This window comes from Rattus norvegicus, chromosome 2 (genome assembly GCF_036323735.1).
Source record: "Rattus norvegicus strain BN/NHsdMcwi chromosome 2, GRCr8, whole genome shotgun sequence".
NCBI classification, from domain to species: domain Eukaryota; kingdom Metazoa; phylum Chordata; class Mammalia; order Rodentia; family Muridae; genus Rattus; species Rattus norvegicus.
In genome coordinates, this window is record NC_086020.1 from 56,034,456 (window position 1) to 56,054,627 (window position 20,172).

Below are 20,172 nucleotides of genomic sequence, written 5' to 3' on the forward strand. Positions count from 1 at the left end.
AAAAAGTAGTCATATCAAACTTATTGGTAACTTCTCCAGAATGTCTGTCCCAAGTACATGAGTGGACAGTGAATACAGAAGAATCAAGCCTTAAAGAGACAGTTCAACAGCGAGTTACTTGGATATGACACAGCGCTGAAGGATCTGGTCATCTTCTGCCCGAAACTGTACTTGTGGCTTCAGACACATGTCAACAGGATTTCCAGGGTCCTCCGACTTGGTCTAGGTATTGTTGAAGATGAAGGACCACCTACCCACGATACTCTTGCCCCTGAGACTGAAGAGAGGACGCTCCTAGAAGGAGATGAAGGAGACCAGCTTCATCGGAAGAACCAGTCGTTACATTTTCAGTAACTAAATTCATTTCTTCTATTTTCCAGGATTTTTCTTTTGGTTTATTCTTGTTAACATTTTAAAAATAATTTTTCGGTTGGGGATTTAGCTCAGGGGTAGAGCACTTGCCTAGCAAGTGCAAGGCCCTGGGTTCAGTTTCCAGCTCCAAAAAAAAAAAAAAAAAAAAAAAAAAAAAAAAATTTTGTGACATGATAAAGACTACATAATGGTTCTTTCTACTTAGTCATTTAAAGAAAAGCTAGAAATGCCTTTTCTGGTTTAATCTTGGCTTACTTGAATAGGTTTTTAGAACATTTGCTATAGGAAGTCATGTAACTATGTTAACTTTGTGATTGATATCAGAACTGATGGTGTAGCTCAGTGGACAGAGTGCTTGCCTATGAGGCACAAGGCTCTGGGTTCGATTCCCTGTACCCCATAAATGTAGTTTGGTGGTACATGCCCAAAAAACCCAGCTCTCAAGAGGTGGAGGTAGGAAGATCAGAGGTTAGTCTCACCCTGAGTTCAAGGTCAGCCTGGGCTACAGGAGGCCCTGTCTCAAAATAAGCAACAAGTAACTACAAAAGCCAGGATGATAAACAAACAAACAAACAAACAAACAAATCAAAAACAAAAAACCCAACCCAACTTTGTGATTGATCTCAAGCTTGATTTCTTGGTAGACCAGATCTCGCACTGAGGGGTTCTGGGATATATCGTTTAAAAGAAGCACAAATGTTAAGATGCAGTGAGTTTGTGTACTAGGGTTACCTTCCAGAGTTCCCACCCACGCTAGTTATTTCTTCATGCGCTAATCTTAGAAGTAAGTGCATAAGCTGAATCTGCTTGAGAGAAGGAATCCCCACCAGGGCTTGTTGCCCAAAAGAAGTACCAAGGGACAAACCTTTAAACCTCCCTAGGCTCGAAAAGCCAATGGCACAGTAACTTAAGTGAGGCTTAAGAATGGAAATGGACTTCTCATGTCACATCTGCCCGAAAAGTAAATACAGACAGATGAAAAACAAGCGTACAGATGAAGGGGTGAAGGCCAGCATAGTTATCACCAGTAAAACTGACATATTAGACATACACTTCTAATATTTTGTGGAAAAATTCTATACAGAAAGCCTCCGAGCCCCTGAATTAGGTATCTAAGAAGTATTTAAGTCTCAAACAGCTGGGTGTGGTGGCACATGCTTGTGATCCCAGCACTTAGACTAACACAAGGAGAATGGGGGGGTTCCAGGCCAGCTTGAGCTTCACAGGGAAACTCAAAGTTAAAATAGCAAAGTCTCTAAAAGAGCATTAAGTATAATTTTTGGCAAACAGTGAATTATTGCAATTGAGCCTTCATCTCTGTTAACAAGTGTTAACAAGTGTTATCCCACAATACTCCGGAACGAGAGTAACTGCTCTACCAGCTTCGAGTTCTTTCACAGATGAAGAATCCAAATAAAGTAGGTCCACTAAAGCAGATCTGTGAAGCCCTTCTCTTGCATGCTTTCAGGTTCACGGATAAAATATGTGTAGATTAAGGTAAGATTTATAGTGAAATATATGAAGAGTTTAATTTAGAACCTAAGAATGGTGCTTGTGTCAAGAATGTTCCAAAATGTTCATGAACCCAAAGATTAAGTGAAATAAGCTGTTTTCCATGGGTTGAAGTGAAGCACTGAGCTCTCCAGTTCTGTACATTTTCTGGTTTACGTGACTTGAAAACCTCAGTTCTCAGGTCTACAGGTTGTCTCATTTTCTCAACAGGTAGATATATGCTTGGGACTGGGTGCTGGTTAAACAAACTTAGTTATCTAGTTTTAGTAGCAAGACTCCTGTATTTCCTAAAAAGTACATGTACATAGTACATCTTGGTTTTGACCAGATGGACATAGAGACGGTTTATATTTTCATTTATTTTGGGAGTGAAGAAAAGTGTGGACTTTCCGGTAATGGATGTAAAGCAGGGAGTAAGTCGTGGAAATGCTGGGTGCCAGATTACAATACACTTTGTAAAGGAAAATCATCATCTGTGTGTGATCATCAGCCAGGATTTGTCAGTTTATCTTAAAGTGCTTATGGCAGGTTTTGTTTATACATCTTCTGGTTGGCACACAGGTCCTGATGTCTCTTCATGAAATGTTTCCAGCAGTACATGCGGCGGAAATGGCTGTCAAGCGTAACCCACACTCATGGGAGTCTTGGCAGACTTTAGGTCGAGCTCAGCTTGGATTAGGAGAGATAGTCCTGGTAAGGAAATTAGATTGTTATAATGCTCAAATTGAAATATATTTTGATTTTCAAAATAAAATTTTTACAGGTGCATGTTATTGTTTACTGCCTCAGCCTGCTCTCCTGGATTCTCTCTACCCTCTTGTTTCTCCCTTACCCTACCCTGCTGGTGCACTTTCTTCCCTTAGACTGACTTACTTTTGTGTCATTTAATATATGCATAGACGACTTTATGAGACTGTATACAATCTAGGAACATTAGATGAGAGAACGTATATGATGTTTGTCTTTCTGAGCTCAGCTTGATACACTTAATATGATTGTCTATGGTTGCATTCATTTTCCTGAGAATAGTATGACGTCATTCTTCCTCCACTTTTTCCTCATCTGCTCTGATGTTGGACACCCGGGTTGTTCCCTACTTAGCTGTTGGGAGTGGTATTGCATAGATATTGATGTGTAAGAATCTCTGTGACATGTCTCCTTGGTGTCCTTTGAGTAAATACCCAGAGTGGTGTAGCTGGATCAAAGCTGGGTCAGATGATAGATCAGTGTTGAGTAAGTTACTTTGTTTTTCCTAAAAACCCTCTATGCTTTTCTCGGAATTTCACCGAGTTTTGGTTTATGTTCTCTGATAGCTAATGAGGAATAACATTCTTCGTGTTTATTGGCCATTTGTATTTCATCCTTTTCTAGTTTGACATTTTAAAGTTAAAGTTTAATTACATTGTTTTCCCCTTTTCTTTCTTGAAGCCAACCATTCCCATGTCCTTCCCCTTGCTCTTTCTCAAATTCATGATCTTTTTCTGTTATTGTATCTGCATGTAAACAGACATATATAATATATATAAATCTACACGTATATAACTCTACACGTATATAATCTGCTTGGTGTTCATTACTTGGTGTGATTTCAGGACTGAGCACTTGGTGTTGGATAGCCAGTCAGGGTGCTGATCCCTGGATGACTGTTTCTCCTCCTCTCAGGATTCCTTATGTGTCTGTAGTTCCTTTGGTGGTCGTGGGTCCTGTGTGCTTTACCCCTTCCACGTCACTATGTCTGGTGGAGGTGTACTTGGTCTTGTTGAGGCACCCAGATTGTTGAGGTTTAATGGGTGAAGCTGTTCTGTTCTTTCTGGGAAATAGAGTCTCCAGGTAGATTTCCTAGTCCTCCGGGTCTTAGTCTTTTGTCCCCCTCTTCCTTGATGGCCCCTGGGCCTTAGGTTCAGAAGTCGAGTTGTGGATTTGAATTGAGGCTGGGCTCCTGCTGATCAGTGTTCATGTATTTTGGCTGCTTGTGGTTTTCTGTAGTGGTTTCCATCTGTTGCAAAGAGGAGTTTCTTTAATGAGTGGTGAGAGCTACACTTACTTGTGGGTATAAGGATAAGTATCTACAGTGCAGTTATAATTGTGCTGACTTGTTAAAGTGGCAGGACAAGGTTTCCTCTGAGATCAGTGACCTCAGTAGCCTCAGGAAGTTGGCTAGGTTTCCGGTACCAAGCATCATTGAGCAGGCAATAAATCCTATGAGATCACCATTAGTTACCACCAAGATACGAATATCATTATTGTACCCATAGGAATATTTGGCCATGCTAATTGTTGTAGTGCTTCCGAGGCATCACAGCAAATAGGACTTTTGGTTGCTTCCCGTCCACTGGTAGTTTACATACTCCCCTCCAGTGCTGTGAAGCTCATCCTCAGGAGGGGACTTTTGGGTCAGATCTAGCTCAGCTCTTCTGAGTCTTCTCTCTGAAGTTTATGATTTCTTCAGCAATAGGGAGTTAATGTTCCACCTCTGAGAGGCAACCAAAAGCAATAGCAATAACCTATAATGTTTTGGGACTCTCTTGGACTACTCTGACCAACACCTTGAAAGTGAGTTTCTCATGCCTGGTACTGGAATTTGTTTTTAGTCTATGGCTCTTGAGGGGAACATTATTAGTCCGAGTGGCATAATGGTATTTAAGCCATGTATGCATATGTATACAGAGACACGAATATGCATTGTCTGTAATTCTTTTTAAAGACATTTTTTTGTTATATATAAGTACACTGTGGCTGTCTTCAGACATACCAGAAGAGGGCATCAGATCTCATTACAGATGGTTGTGAGCCACCATGTGGTTGCTGGGAATGGAATTTAGGACCTCTGGAAGAGCAGTCAGTGATCTGAGCCATCTCTCCAGCCCACATTGTCTGTAATTGTAGGTACATGAAATAGAATCACCCTTGAGGACATCCTTCAAATATCTTTAGTGCTGTCTTCCCCACCTCCCTCTCCCTCCATCCTTTCCCCTGTTCCCCTTCACATCAGTGCGTCTTCCTGCTTTCTAGGAAAGACTTGCACGGAATGCATCCATCCAGACTGAGCAAACAGGACTAGCAATGCAGAGGAGGAAAGGCTGGTTAGGAGAACTCTAGTTTAGGGTGACAGGATTGAGAAAGTAAGAACATGGAGGAAAGTGGGTCGTCAACAACAACAACAACAAAGAATTGGATCACTGAAAAATATTTAGGATGTCCTGGAGAAGTTGGAAGGGAAAGGAGAGCAGGGAAAGGAGTAGTAGTTGTTCATGAACAACTGCTCACTCTTGTGGCCCTTAGCCTCCAGTGCTGAAATTAGCTTGGGTCTGCCTTGTTACTGTGGCATAGGTCATTGTCACCTTTTGATTTTCTTGGTGGCTGTTTTTTTTTTTTTTTTTTTTTTTTAATACATGTGCTTCATTTTGAAGAAATAAAATGATTTTTTTTTTTTATTAACTTGAGTATTTCTTATATACATTTCGAGTGTTATTCCCTTTCCCGGTTTCCGGGCAAACATCCCCCTCCCCCCTCCCCTTCCTTATGGGTGTTCCCCTCCCAACCCTCCCCCCATTGCCGCCCTCCCCCCATAGACTAGTTCACTGGGGGTTCAGTCTTAGCAGGACCCAGGGCTTCCCCTTCCACTGGTGCTCTTACTAGGATATTCATTGCTACCTATGAGGTCAGAGTCCAGGGTCAGTCCATGTATAGTCTTTAGGTAGTGGCTTAGTCCCTGGAAGCTCTGGTTGCTTGGCATTGTTGTATATATGGGGTCTCGAGCCCCTTCAAGCTCTTCCAGTTCTTTCTCTGATTCCTTCAACGGGGGTCCTATTCTCAGTTCAGTGGTTTGCTGCTGGCATACGCCTCTGTGTTTGCTGTATTCTGGCTGTGTCTCTCAGGAGCGATCTACATCCGGCTCCTGTCGGTCTGCATTTCTTTGCTTCATCCATCTTGTCTAATTGGATGGCTGTATATGTATGGGCCACATGGGGGGCAGGCTCTGAATGGGTGTTCCTTCAGTCTCTGTTTTAATCTTTGCCTCTCTATTCCCTACCAAGGGTATTCTTGTTCCCCTTTTAAAGAAGGAGTGAAGCATTCACATTTTGATCATCCGTCTTGAGTTTCATTTGTTCTAGGCATCTAGGGTAATTCAAGCATTTGGGCTAATAGCCACTTATCAATGAGTGCATACCATGTGTGTTTTTCTGTGATTGGGTTAGCTCACTCAGGATGATATTTTCCAGTTCCAACCATTTGCCTACGAATTTCATAAAGTCGTTGTTTTTGATAGCTGAGTAATATTCCATTGTGTAGATGTACCACATTTTCTGTATCCATTCCTCTGTTGAAGGGCATCTGGGTTCTTTCCAGCTTCTGGCTATTATAAATAAGGCTGCGATGAACATAGTGGAGCACGTGTCTTTTTTATATGTTGGGGCATCTTTTGGGTATATGTCCAAGAGAGGTATAGCTGGATCCTCAGGCAGTTCAATGTCCAATTTTCTGAGGAACCTCCAGACTGATTTCCAGAATGGTTGTACCAGTCTGCAACCCCACCAACAATGGAGGAGTGTTCCTCTTTCTCCGCATCCTCGCCAGCATCTGCTGTCACCTGAGTTTTTGATCTTAGCCATTCTCACTGGTGTGAGGTGAAATCTCAGGGTTGTTTTGATTTGCATTTCCCTTATGACTAAAGATGTTGAACATTTCTTTAGGTGTTTCTCAGCCATTCGGCATTCCTCAGCTGTGAATTGTTTGTTTAGCTCTGAACCCCATTTTTTAATAGGGTTATTTGTCTCCCTGCGGTCTAACTTCTTGAGTTCTTTGTATATTTTGGATATAAGGCCTCTATCTGTTGTAGGATTGGTAAAGATCTTTTCCCAATCTGTTGGTTGCCGTTTTGTCCTAACCACAGTGTCCTTTGCCTTACAGAAGCTTTGCAGTTTTACAAGATCCCATTTGTCGATTCTTGATCTTAGAGCATAAGCCATTGGTGTTTTGCTCAGGAAATTTTTTCCCGTGCCCATGTGTTCCAGATGCTTCCCTAGTTTTTCTTCTATTAGTCTGAGTGTGTCTGGTTTGATGTGGAGGTCCTTGATCCACTTGGACTTAAGCTTTGCACAGGGTGATAAGCATGGATCGATCTGCATTCTTCTACATGTTGACCTCCAGTTGGACCAGCACCATTTGCTGAAAATGCTATATTTTTTCCATTGGATGGTTTTGGCTCCTTTGTCAAAAATCAAGTGACCATAGGTGTGTGGGTTCATTTCTGGGTCTTCAGTTCTGTTCCATTGGTCTATCTGTCTGTCTCTGTACCAATACCATGCAGTTTTTATCACTATTGCTCTGTAATACTGCTTGAGTTCAGGGATAGTGATTCCCCCTGAAGTACTTTTACTGTTGAGGATAGTTTTAGGTATCCTGGGTTTTTTGTTATTCCAGATGAATTTGCAAATTGTTCTCTCTAACTCTTTGAAGAATTGGATTGGTATTTTGATGGGGATTGCATTGAATCTGTAGATCGCTTTTGGTAAAATGGCCATTTTTACTATATTAATCCTGCCAATCCATGAGCATGGGAGATCTTTCCATCTTCTGAGGTCTTCTTCAATTTCTTTCCTCAGTGTCTTGAAGTTCTTATTGTACAGATCTTTTACTTGCTTGGTTAAAGTCACACCGAGGTACTTTATATTATTTGGGTCTATTATGAAGGGTGTCGTTTCCCTAATTTCTTTCTCGGCTTGTTTCTCTTTTGTATAGAGGAAGGCAACTGATTTATTTGAGTTAATTTTATACCCAGCCACTTTGCTGAAGTTGTTTATCAGCTTTAGTAGTTCTCTGGTGGAACTTTTGGGATCACTTAAATATACTATCATATCATCTGCAAATAGTGATATTTTGACCTCTTCTTTTCCGATCTGGATCCCCTTGATCTCTTTTTGTTGTCTGATTGCTCTGGCTAGAACTTCAAGAACTATATTGAATAAGTAGGGAGAGAGTGGGCAGCCTTGTCTAGTCCCTGATTTTAGTGGGATTGCTTCAAGTTTCTCTCCATTTAGTTTAATGTTAGCAACTGGTTTGCTGTATATGGCTTTTACTATGTTTAGGTATGGGCCTTGAATTCCAATTCTTTCCAGGACTTTTATCATGAAGGGGTGTTGAATTTTGTCAAATGCTTTCTCAGCATCTAATGAAATGATCATGTGGTTTTTTTGTTCTTTCAGTTTGTTTATATAATGGATCACGTTGATGGTTTTCCGTATATTAAACCATCCCTGCATGCCTGGGATGAAGCCTACTTGATCTTGGTGGATGATTGTTTTGATGTACTCTTGGATTCGGTTTGCCAGAATTTTATTGAGTATTTTTGCGTCGATATTCATAAGGGAAATTGGTCTGACGTTCTCTTTCTTTGTTGGGTCTTTGTGTGGTTTAGGTATAAGAGTAATTGTGGCTTCATAGAAGGAATTCGGTAGTGATCCATCTGTTTCAATTTTGTGGAATAGTTTGGATAATATTGGTACGAAGTCTTCTATGAAGTTTTGATAGAATTCTGCACTAAACCCGTCTGGACCTGGGCTCTTTTTGGTTGGGAGACCTTTAATGACTGCTTCTATTTCCTTAGGAGTTATGGGGTTGTTTAACTGGTTTATGTGTTCCTGATTTAACTTCGGTACCTGGTATCTGTCTAGGAAATTGTCCATTTCCTGCAGATTTTCAAGTTTTGTTGAATATAGGTTTTTATAGTAAGATCTGATGATTTTTTGAATTTCCTCTGAATCTGTAGTTATGTCTCCCTTTTCATTTCTGATTTTGTTAATTTGGACACACTCTCTGTGTCTTCTCGTTAGTCTGGCTAAGGGTTTATCTATCTTGTTGATTTTCTCAAAGAACCACCTTTTGGTTCTGTTGATTCTTTCTATGGTCCTTTTTGTTTCTACTTGGTTGATTTCAGCTCTGAGTTTGATTATTTCCTGCCTTCTACTCCTCCTGGGTATATTTGCTTCTTTTTGTTCTAGAGCTTTTAGGTGTGCTCTCAAGCTGGTGACATATGCTCTTTCCTGTTTCTTTCTGCAGGCACTCAGCGCTATGAGTTTTCCTCTTAGCACAGCTTTCATTGTGTCCCATAAGTTTGGGTATGTTGTACCTTCATTTTCATTAAAATCCTAACAAGTCTTTAATTTCTTTCTTTATTTCTTCCTTGACCAGGTTATCGTTGAGTAGAGCATTGTTCAATTTCCACGTATATGTGGGCATTCTTCCCTTATTGTTATTGAAGACCAGTTTTAGGCTGTGGTGGTCTGATAGCACGCATGGTATTATTTCTATCTTTCTGTGCCTTGGTGGCTGTTTGTGATACACACTGCCTAAAAGTGTCAATTCGTGATGTTTTCCCTAGTCTCATCTTACTTAGTGGTTTTAATACTGTGACAATTTTTGTAATAGATGTTTCATTTGCATAATTTGGTATTTCTTTGCATCACCGTACTACTGTTTTGTGAACAGTAACTTTTTTTTTTTTTTTCCCAGAGCTGGTGACCGAACCCAGGGCCTTGCGCTCCCTAGGCAAGCGCTCTACCACTGAGCTAAATCCCCAACCCCCATTAACTATTTTTATTATTTCATTCTATTCACTTTATACCCTGAACTCTATTCCCCTCCTAATCCCCCCCCCCCCCCCCCCCGCTACAGTCCCTTTCCCATGTGAGAGAGTGGAGGCCCTCCCTGGGTATCTCCTTACACTGCCACATCAAGTCTCTGCAGGACTAGGCTCTTCTCCCACTAATGCCAAACAAGACAGCTGGGTTAAGGGAACAGATTCCACAGATGTTGTCTCAATCAGGGTTTCTATTCCTGCACAAACATCATGATCAAGAAGCAAGTTGCAGAGGAAAGGGTTTATTCAACTTACACAGTCACATTGCTGTTCATCACAAAAGGTAGTCAAGACTGGAACTCATATAGGGCAGGAAGTAGGAGCTGATACAGAGGCCATGGACGGATGTTACTTACTGGCTTGCTTCCCCTGGCTTGCTCAGCTTGCTTTCTTTTTTTTTTTTTTTTTTTTTTTTACATTTTATTTTATTTTTTTTTATTAACTTGAGTATTTCTTACATACATTTCGAGTGTTATTCCCTTTCCCGGTATCCGGGCAAACATCCCCCTCCCCCCTCCCCTTCCTTATGGGTGTTCCCCTCCCAACCCCCCCCCCCCCATTGCCGCCCTCCCCCCACCAGTCTAGTTCACTGGGGGTTCAGTCTTAGCAGGACCCAGGGCTTCCCCTTCCACTGGTGCTCTTACTAGGATATTCATTGCTACCTATGAGGTCAGAGTCCAGGGTCAGTCCATGTATAGTTAGGTAGGTCCATGTTAGGTAGTGGCTTAGTCCCTGGAAGCTCTGGTTGCTTGGCATTGTTGTACATATGGGGTCTCGAGCCCCTTCAAGCTCTTCCAGTTCTTTCTCTGATTCCTTCAACGGGGGTCCTATTCTCAGTTCAGTGGTTTGCTGCTGGCATTCGCCTCTGTATTTGCTGTAATCTGGCTGTGTTTCTCAGGAGCGATCTACATCCGGTTCCTGTCGGTCTGCACTACTTTGCTTCATCCATCTTGTCTAATTGGGTAGCTGTATATGTATGGGCCACATGGGGGGCAGGCTCTGAATGGGTGTTCCTTCAGTCTCTGTTTTAATCTTTGCCTCTCTATTCCCTGCCAAGGGTATTCTTTTTCCTCATTTAAAGAAGGTGTGAAGCATTCACATTTTGATCATCCGTCTTGAGTTTCATTTGTTCTAGGCATCTAGGGTAATTCAAGCATTTGGGCTAATAGCCACTTATCAATGAGTGCATACCATGTATGTCTTTCTGTGTTTGGGTTAGCTCACTCAGGATGATATTTTCCAGTTCCAACCATTTGCCTACGAATTTCATAAAGTCGTTGTTTTTGATAGCTGAGTAATATTCCATTGTGTAGATGTACCACATTTTCTGTATCCATTCCTCTGTTGAAGGGCATCTGGGTTCTTTCCAGCTTCTGGCTATTATAAATAAGGCTGCAATGAACATAGTGGAGCAGGTGACTTTTTTATATGTTGGGGCATCTTTTGGGTATATGCCCAAGAGAGGTATAGCTGGATCCTCAGGCAGTTCAATGTCCAATTTTCTGAGGATCCTCCAGACTGATTTCCAGAATGGTTGTACCAGTATGCAATCCCACCAACAATGGAGGAGTGTTCCTCTTTCTCCACATTCTCGCCAGCATCTGTTGTCCCCTGAGTTTTTGATCTTACTCAGCTTGCTTTCTTATAGAACCCGGGACTACCAGCCCAGGGACCACACCACCTACAATGGGTTGAGCCTTACCCCCCTGATCACTAGTTGAGAAAATGCCTTAAAATTGGGTCTCATCGAGGCATTTCCTCAACTAAGGCTCCTTTCTTTGTAATAATTCCAGCTTGTGTCAAGCTGACACATGAAACCAGCCAGTACAGATGTGCAACAGCTTTAGGAATAGCCCCCGCTCTAGTTGTTCATGACCCCCATGAAGACCAAGCTGTACATCTGTTACATATGTGTAGGGAGGCCTAGGATCAGGTAACAGGTATTGGTGTTTGCCCATGGGATGGATCTCAAGTTGGGCCAGTTATTGGTTGGCTATTTTCCTCAGTCTCTGCTGTATCCCCTGTGCCTGAATTTCTTGTAGACAGGGTAAATTTTCGGTTGAAAGTTTTGTAGATGGGTTTGGTGTCCCTATTGCTCCACTTGGATTCTTGAGTGGCTACAGGAGGTGGCCTCTTAAATTTCATATCCCTACTATTGTGAATCTCAGCTAAGGTCATCCCTCATTGATTCTTGGGAACCTTCCCTATCCCAGGTCTCTGGTATATCCTCAATATACTTACCCCCAACTTCCCACCAGCTGCAGATTTCCATTCATTCTCATGGCCATCTGGCTATCTCCCCCACCTCTCTCTGCACCTGGTCCTGAACCTAACTTCTCCCCAATTCCCACCCAGATCCCTCCCTCCCTCCCTTTCTTCCTCCCTCCCTCCCTCTGACTCCTATGACTATTTTATTCTTCTTTCTAAGTGGGATTCAAGTATCCTTGTTTGTGCCTTCCTTGTTTAGCTTCTTTGGGTCTGTGGGATGTGGTGTGGGTATCCTGTATTTTATGGCTAATACTCACTGATTAGTGAGCCTATACTATGTATGCCCTTTTGGATTTAGGTTACCTCACTCAAGATGATATACTCAAGTTTCACCCATTTGCCTGCAAAATTTATGATGTATTTATTTTTAATAGCTGAATAGTATTCCATTGTGTAGATGTACCACATTTTCTTTATTCATTCTTCAGTTGGGGAACATCTAGGTTGTTTCCAGTTTCTGACTATTTTGAATAAAGCTGCTATGAACAGAGTTGAGCAAGTGTCCTTGTGGTATGGTGGGACATCTTTTGGGTATATGTCCAGGAGTGGTTTAGCTGGGTCCTGAAGTAGAACTATTCCCAGTGTTTGGAGAAACTGCCAAATTGATTTCCAAAGTGGCTGTACAAGTTTGAACTTCCACCAGAAGTGGAGGAGTGTTCACCTTGCTCCACATTCTCACCAGCACATGCTGTCACTTGAGTTTTTATTTTAACCATTCTGATAGGTGTAAGATTGAATCTCAGAGTCATTTTGATTTGCATTTCCCCCATGACTAAGGACTTTCAATATTTCTTTGTTTCTCAGCCAGTCGAGATTTCTCCATTCAGAACTCTGTTTAGCTCTGCTCCATTTTTAAATTGGGTTATTTGGGCTGTTGGTGTCTAACTTTCTGAGTGCTTTATAAATTTTGGATTATTAGTTCTAGGTCAGGTTGAACTATTGTTAGGGTTGGTGAAGATTTTCTTAATCTATGGGCTGCCGTTTTTTCCTAACGACAGTGTCCTTTGCCTTCCAGAAGCTTAACAGTTTCAGGAGGTCTTGTTCATCAATTCTTGATCTTGGAGCCACAGCCACTGGTGTTCTGTTCAAGAAGTTGATTCCTGTACCAGTGAGGCCAAGGCTATTCCCCACTTTCTGTTCTATTAGAGTTAGTGTATCTGGTTTTACTTTGAGGTCTTTGATCCACTTGGAGTTCAGTTTTGTGCAGGGTAGAGTCTGTAAGATTGTATCATCAGCAAACAGGAACGGTTTTACTCCCCACACCCCATTTTTGAATGATCTATATATTTTTCTTTCCTAATTCTCTGGCTAGGACTTAGAGTTTAGTCATGAGTAGAAATGGGAAGAAATGGTTGTCTAATGCTAAATGGTCATCCCTGAAAACAAACATAAAAGTAACATTATATAGACTGAGCAGGTTACATTTCGGAATATATGCATATATGTGTACATGTAATAACAATTAATGAAAAAAGAGACCTTGAACTTGAAAGTGAACAGGGAAGTGCATCTGAGAGCATTTCCAGGGAAGAGAGAGATGATGTGATTATATTATAGTCTCTAAAAGTAAAAAGAAAAAAAAAAGAGCTAGGAAGAGCTGGACTCATTCTTGATCTTGCTGGAAAGACTTTCACTGGTGAGTGTGGTGTTGGATTTGGGTGTTCTGTGTATGGCTTTTACTTCTCTCTGTTATTAGATATCATTACCATTTTAATCATTAAAGAGATACTGAATTTTGTCAAATGGCATTTCTTTATCTATTGGTACAAACTGTATGATTTTTTTATCTTTTATTATGTGGTATATTATACTAGTTGTCCCATACTGAACTGCGTGATTAGCATCCGAGGAATAAATCTCATATGGCCATAGTTAATGATTCTTTTAAGATGCTCAAACCCTTGTAGCAGTGCCCTCGATTTAGGGGCTTTTAAACACCAGCATTTTGTTTGTCTTTTCCCTCACACATGTATGTGTTTTCTCTACTATAATTGTCTAGTTATTACGACAGCCTGTCTTTTTAAAAAGATTAATTGTAAAAATTATATTTGTGTGTGTGTGTGTGTGTGTGTGTGTGTGTGTATACACGCATATATAACCATACTTACTTGAAGGTATATAATTCTACCTAACTTGTTGGTTTTTAGAAATAACCCAAATGAAAAAATCTCTTCTCCCAGGCAATTCGAAGTTTTCAAGTAGCCCTGCACATATATCCAATGAACCCTGAAATATGGAAGGAAGACCTTTCTTGGGCCAGAAAGCTCCAGGAACAGCAGAAGGTAGCACAGAGGATTGAAAAAAAGGAAATTCCACCGGAAGGACCAGACCTCTCACCAGGGGCGATCCCTGACTATGACTTTGAGAGCGATGAGATCGTTGCTGTTTGTGCCGCTGTGGCGGAAAAACAGAAGTCAGCGTCTGCAAATAAAACAATGGTTATTGTGTCAGCTTCTGGGACAGTTGAGATAGTAAACGAGAAGGAAGAGGGCTCTTCCGCCCCAGATGGCTCTGTCTTTATCAAAGCCCGATGAAGCCATACACAATGAAAAGGTGTTTGAACCTTTTCTTTCTTTCTTTTTTTTTTTCGGTTGCTACTTAATGCTTAGATGATTGACATAGGCATATGTACTCTGGAGGAAAAGGGAAAAAAGATCCTGTTTTAAAGTGAGTTTTTTAGATGATACATACCAGAATCAAGTTGTGGAATTATTCTCAGTGAGTGGACTGTGTTATATACTTAAGGTTAGCATCTTAGGTGAAATGTGTTTTGATGAGAAGCATTTGACTTGACCTTATGGGAGTTTCCTTAAAGCCGCAGTTTGGAAAGGATGTTCTTGAATAGTGTAACTAGACAGGCCATTACTGCAGTGCCCACATGGAGACTTTGCTTTGTGATAGAGGAAGTGTGCGGCTTCTTCCCTCCTGTGAATCTGCTGCTGTCATCCCCCCATTTTTCTTGCTTCACTGGTGTAAGTTTTCATCAAGATGAATATTTCTGACGTTCATTTGGATTCAACGTTATCACTGAATATGTTATATGTGAATATTTGAAATATTTTGAAGTTTGCCTAAAAATGCATGCAGATGTATATGTCCTGAACATTTCTTTGAAGATTTTGTTCTTGTTGTCCTAATGTTCTAATTTGTGCTTCCATTTTGACTGAAGTTAAGAAGTGGTAAGTCCCTCAGTACTTGGTAACCAGATACTGGTGTGTCAGCGACGGACTCGTCTTCCTCTTCAAGATGGAGTCATCTTTACCATAAGTCAGTCCTTTGTAAAGATGGATGGCATTTGCAGATCATCTGTCAGTAAAGTCTACTCCTGCATTATCCTGATCAAAAAAGAGTTTCTTTTCCTTTTTCTTTCAGTGGGGAGGTTAACCTAAACTAGCCCGCTGGATTAGCACCCGCCACTGAGCTAGATCCTCATACCTTTTGTTCTTATTTTTGAAAGTATGAAGAACCTTGAAAACCTTTTTTCCCTTTTTGGCTTTTGTTTTTTAGCGACAAGTTCTTACTTTTAGCCCATGCAAGCCTCAAGGTTATCTTCCTGACTCAGCATCTAGACTGCTGGGGATACAAGTATGATCTACTAGAGCTGACTAATACTTCTTGCTTGCAACTTTATAGTGCACAATTTAAAAACATCTTTCTAAATAGCTTTTTGGGGAACTATACAGTGAAATGAAAATAAATAGTTACAAGTTCAAATCACTATCAAATCTCTTTAAAAGTAAAAAGACAAAGTTATTAGAGTGTCAGTATGTGACTGACAGACAAGCAAGGAGCTGGAATGTGATTAATGTATAATCCCACAAATATGAGATGGATACGGTAAGGAAGAGTTCAGTGCGTGGTGTGGTAGCTAATGCCTATAATCCCAGCACTGAAGAGGCTAAGGCAGGAGAGTTGTAAGTTCAAGGCCAGCCTGGGCAACATAGCAAGCCCCTTGCCTCAGAACAAAGCAAAAACAGTCGAAAAATAAAACAACTCAAGAAAAAGTTTATTAGAAATTCTGAGTCACGGTCACAAACCAATGCTATTGCTGTGAATTACTGTTTTTATTGCATATATTATAGTACAAACATATGCGACTGTCAGGTGCTGTTCAACTCTGATACTCAGGCAGTTATGATTGATGTAACATTTTCTTTTAGAGATAAAAGTTATCTCTGTTGTATTATGTAATCTTAGCAAAAACTGTTGAGACATATAAATATGGTCTGTATTTTTATGAGGATGATATTTTTGAAAGTATTTTAACGGAATGTTCTCTAGTTTTTCTTCCATAGTTAGAGAATCAGCAGTTTCCTTAAGTATTATATTCACCCCCCCCCAATTATATCTTCAGATAATTAGCCCCAGGATAGCAGAGAGTTTTAGAATGATTAAAAAAATATTTTGTTAAATAACAAGGGATATTCTCAGAGAATAGCTAGATGCCTAGAGAATTGAATATGTCACATTTGATATGTTACATACAAATGTCTGTTTACTATATGATTTGTGAATAGTTTTCCATCTGTGTCTTGGAGAGTTTCCTCTTAGATTTTGAAAATTAGATTTGTATCTTTTTTTTTTAAACACTTTGCACGTTTCCTCATACATGCTTGCTAGCTCCAGGAAGAGCTTGTCTTAGTTAGGAATATTTCTTCTCACTTCTTCTGAATTTTGGAAAGATCTTTATAGTCTTATCTGAACTTACCGCTTGTGATACTGAAAGATGGTTGTCAGTTGGAGATTGTTCTTGGCATAGAGTCTGTGCCTCAAGTCCCCGCGTGGCCTGCATGTCGCTCCCCACTGACGATCCTGTTGTTCAACTGTACTGGCTGGTATTGGTGGGCCATGCTAGTCCTCTACTATCCAGGTATAAGACACAAGATAGATGTGAGATGGGGGCAAGGGAGAATGAGTTATGAAGAGGAAGGAAAGGTTCATTTACCAAAAGGTGAAGAACCTTCCATGCAGGAAGAGAAACACACATCTGTTAATTTGCTGTGGTATGAGCAACAATATATAAAAGTTCACTAAGACGTTAATTCTAATAAAACTCAAATTTTATGAATCTGGAGAAAATGATACTCATAACAATATAATTATGTTTAATAAATGATCATAAACAACAGCATTAGTGATAGAATTATATTGACCATGGATTTGTGTTGTTCTGGCGTCAAATTGTATGGTGTAGATACTTACTCGAGCATTACACATTGAGACCATTCTGGAAAACTTGACACTCATGTTAATCTCTCAGATGCAGGTGCCTAGTGTATAAAACGTTGTATCGTAAATATCTAACAGTATGGGAAAGTTATGAGGGAGACATAACTCACATCTGCTGCAGCTGGACAAAACAGGCTGCTGATGGCATAAACATGTAAATATTTTAAATTGCTATTAGCTCAAACTAATGAGGGGTTAAAAGGAGTTATCTCAGAAAACTGGTATTTTCATGATTGTAGCTGGACAGCTCAGCCTCTGTCAGTTTGCAGGTTATACTTTGCACGGTTACTCACAGGCCGACTTCACTTTCCCAGCACTAAGAGAATTAATTATTAATCAGCTCTTACATTTCCTTCAGTCAGAAAGCCTTCAAACCGCACTCGGTAGCAGACATTCTAGGCTGGGTTTCATGACGCGGCATGCGTCTAAATGAGTTCGGAGTTAACACAAGAACCGTGATCATCGTCTTCCTTCAGTGTGTGTGCTGAAATGGGATTTTCTGAGATGAGATGAGTTTATGATTGTCGGCACTGTAGGCTAGAGAAGCTCACTTCTACCGCCAGTAATAAAGCACGACACTTTATAAATTACCTCTTTACCGAAGTCAATTTAAGTGAAATGAAGATTTTTTTATCTGAAGTTGTGTCCCCTAGCCACATGCAGAATTGAATAGGACTATTTGAATGAATGCAGGAGCTGTGGTGGCCCTTTGGCTAGTACACAGTTCCTTAGTAAGTGTTACTGTGTGGTACTTGGAGGGTGGTGGGGGACTGGTCAATGTGAACGGACTTTGTTGGGGAAGGCAGGTTAGGTAGGAATGAATTCCTTTCATCTTACTTCTTAGCAAGTCCATTAACCAAGGAATCCTGGTCTGCCACCCACCTCCTGGGGCGATGAAGGACAGGATGTACTGGTCAGTCCCTTTCTCCTGTTCTCTGGGTTGGTCATGTCTCCTCCATCTGCTTTGTGAAGGGGAGCAGTGAAGAGCTGGTGGGTGTGGGGAGGATGATGCCTGTGCTTCAGAGCTGCCAGTAGGTCTGTGAGGTCTCTCGTTATAACCTTAGGTTCAGTATTACCTGGCCATTATATGCAGTCATTGGGCAGTCCCCAGGTCTTCTCTTAGGTAGTTCAGAGGCCACAAGGACACCTTTAAATGCTAGTATTTGCTTTGGACTCATTTAGGATCCTTTAGGACCCCCTTAAATACTAATAAAGATTGAGTATATTTTAAAGTAAGCATGAATTTTAGAAAAACACAAAATGTAGAAATCCTAATTTTTGCCTTTTTTTTTAAGTTGTGGAAATTTTATTGAAAATGAACAACAGGATGACTTGCCTACCTTTGCGGAAGGTCTACTGCTTGGAATGGTAGGAAGCCAGAAAGGTGAAGGGAGGAATGTGGAGCGAGGTACAGTGTCCTGTGCTCACTTTTGTGACGACTGAGAGTTATCGCATCCCCACTGGCACTGCCACCATGAGGGGTTCCATATCCACCCAAAGTCTCCACACATTTTAAGCTCTCTGGTTCACCTCCACCCCGGTACGCTCTCTGCTTCCTGTGGCTGTAAGTTAGACGTTATTTTTATAGAACTATAAATAAATAAACAAACAGACATACACTATGTACTCATGCGTGTTCGAAGTTCTTCATGCTCAGTTGATCCGTGGTGTTGCTCGTGTCAGTGATGTTTCCTGCTCCTTAGTATTCTCTTGTAGCAGTGTACAACCGCTTAGCTGTTGGTCACGATGGGCATTCTGCTGTTTTGCTTTATTGTGAGTAAAGCTGCTCTCTACAAATTATTCATTCTGTTATAGACGCACTGCTTACTGTATCCTAAGTGATTAAGGCCGACCCCTGCTGTATGTGGACCGTAATATGAAACCTAAAATCTCCCTAACTGTTTTCCAAAGTTACCCTTCCGTTGTGTTCAGCAGTTGCTGGACCGTGCTCGTTTTCTCACCCCTCTGTCAGTCTTGGCATTGTCCATCTTTCTCGGTTAGCCGGGCTCATGGATGTTGTGTTCTGGTGATGTGGGGCTTCATTTCTTCCTTTTTTCCCTTTTTGACACAGGGTCATGTGTTCTACTAAGCCAGCTTTGAACTTGCAGTGTAGGTGGCGATGAACTTGAACTACTGATCTCCCTTTTTTCCTCCCTTCAGGTTTTGAGATTATAGGTGGTGTGGACCATCACACCTGGTTCATACGATGCTGGGGATTGAGCCCCGGGGTCGGTAAGCACTTCCGGTTGACCTGACTCCCAGTACCTGGTGCTGTTTTTTGTGAATGTTCTTGGCATTATCTTTTGGGGAGAAGTATAGATCCAAATTTCCCCATTTTAAATTTTGATTTCCTTACTCAGTTGTATAACTAACACTGGATAAGAATTCCTTATGAGTTACTGTTGTGAATATTTTCTCTCCCGTAGTTTTCTTCAAACACTATTCAGAAAGTAGACACTTTAGACTTTGATGAAGGCCAGTATATACATTTTTCTTTTCCTTTTTCAGTTGTACTTATGTGGTGAGAGATCCTCTAAGTCACAAAGAATTTCTATATTTTCTACTATATATTTTTAGTTTTAGCTTTTTGTGACTAGTTTTGTTGTTTGTTAAGTTCATTTTATATGTATTTATATGTAATACATAGTAAAAATTGAGGTTCAGTTTTTGATGTCTAGCACTGCTCATAGAAAAACAATTTGTCTCTACCTGACATAGGCTTATCTTGTACTTGGGAGCAGAGGCACCGTTGTGGCTTCCAGGACAGCTCAAATAATAAGCAAGTATATATGTAAATAAATAAATAAATAAATAAATAAATAAATAAATAAAGTAAATTATGTCTTTTTGTGATAAAGTATAGTTATTTTACAAATGTTAAATCAGTTACATCTGGGATAAATTTTCTGAGTCATGATGGATTATCCATTTTAAGTATTGCTCAATTCAATTTGGTAATATCACATTAAGGATTTTGTATCTGTTCATAATGGGATATTGGCTTGTAGTCTTTTTTTAATGTCTGTGTTCATTTTCAAATAGGAATTATGCTGCATTACCCTAAGATGAGAAGCACCTCTACCTTCTCTTCTCAGAACATTTCTAGGTGTAATTATTGTTCTGTATACTTAATAGAAATTTCACACGAAGTC

The 20,172-nt window shown here is 40.6% G+C and overlaps 1 protein-coding gene across 5 annotated transcripts in view; it reads left to right on the top strand.

Annotated features, from left to right (window-relative positions):
- Ttc33 (tetratricopeptide repeat domain 33) overlaps positions 1-19,857 on the top strand; it is a 46,936-nt gene extending 27,079 nt beyond the window's left edge. For 4 of the 5 annotated variants that reach the window (XM_006231994.4, XM_006231993.5, XM_063281519.1 and 1 more), the window contains exons 4-5: positions 2,446-2,577; positions 13,972-19,857. In XM_006231994.4, the coding sequence (XP_006232056.1) occupies positions 2,446-2,577; positions 13,972-14,325 (486 nt within the window). In that variant the 3' untranslated portion in view covers positions 14,326-19,857. The remainder of the gene's footprint in view (positions 1-2,445; positions 2,578-13,971) is intronic. The other variant, NM_001106414.1, reaches the window with a different exon arrangement.
- The last annotated feature ends 315 nt before the right edge of the window (positions 19,858-20,172 follow it).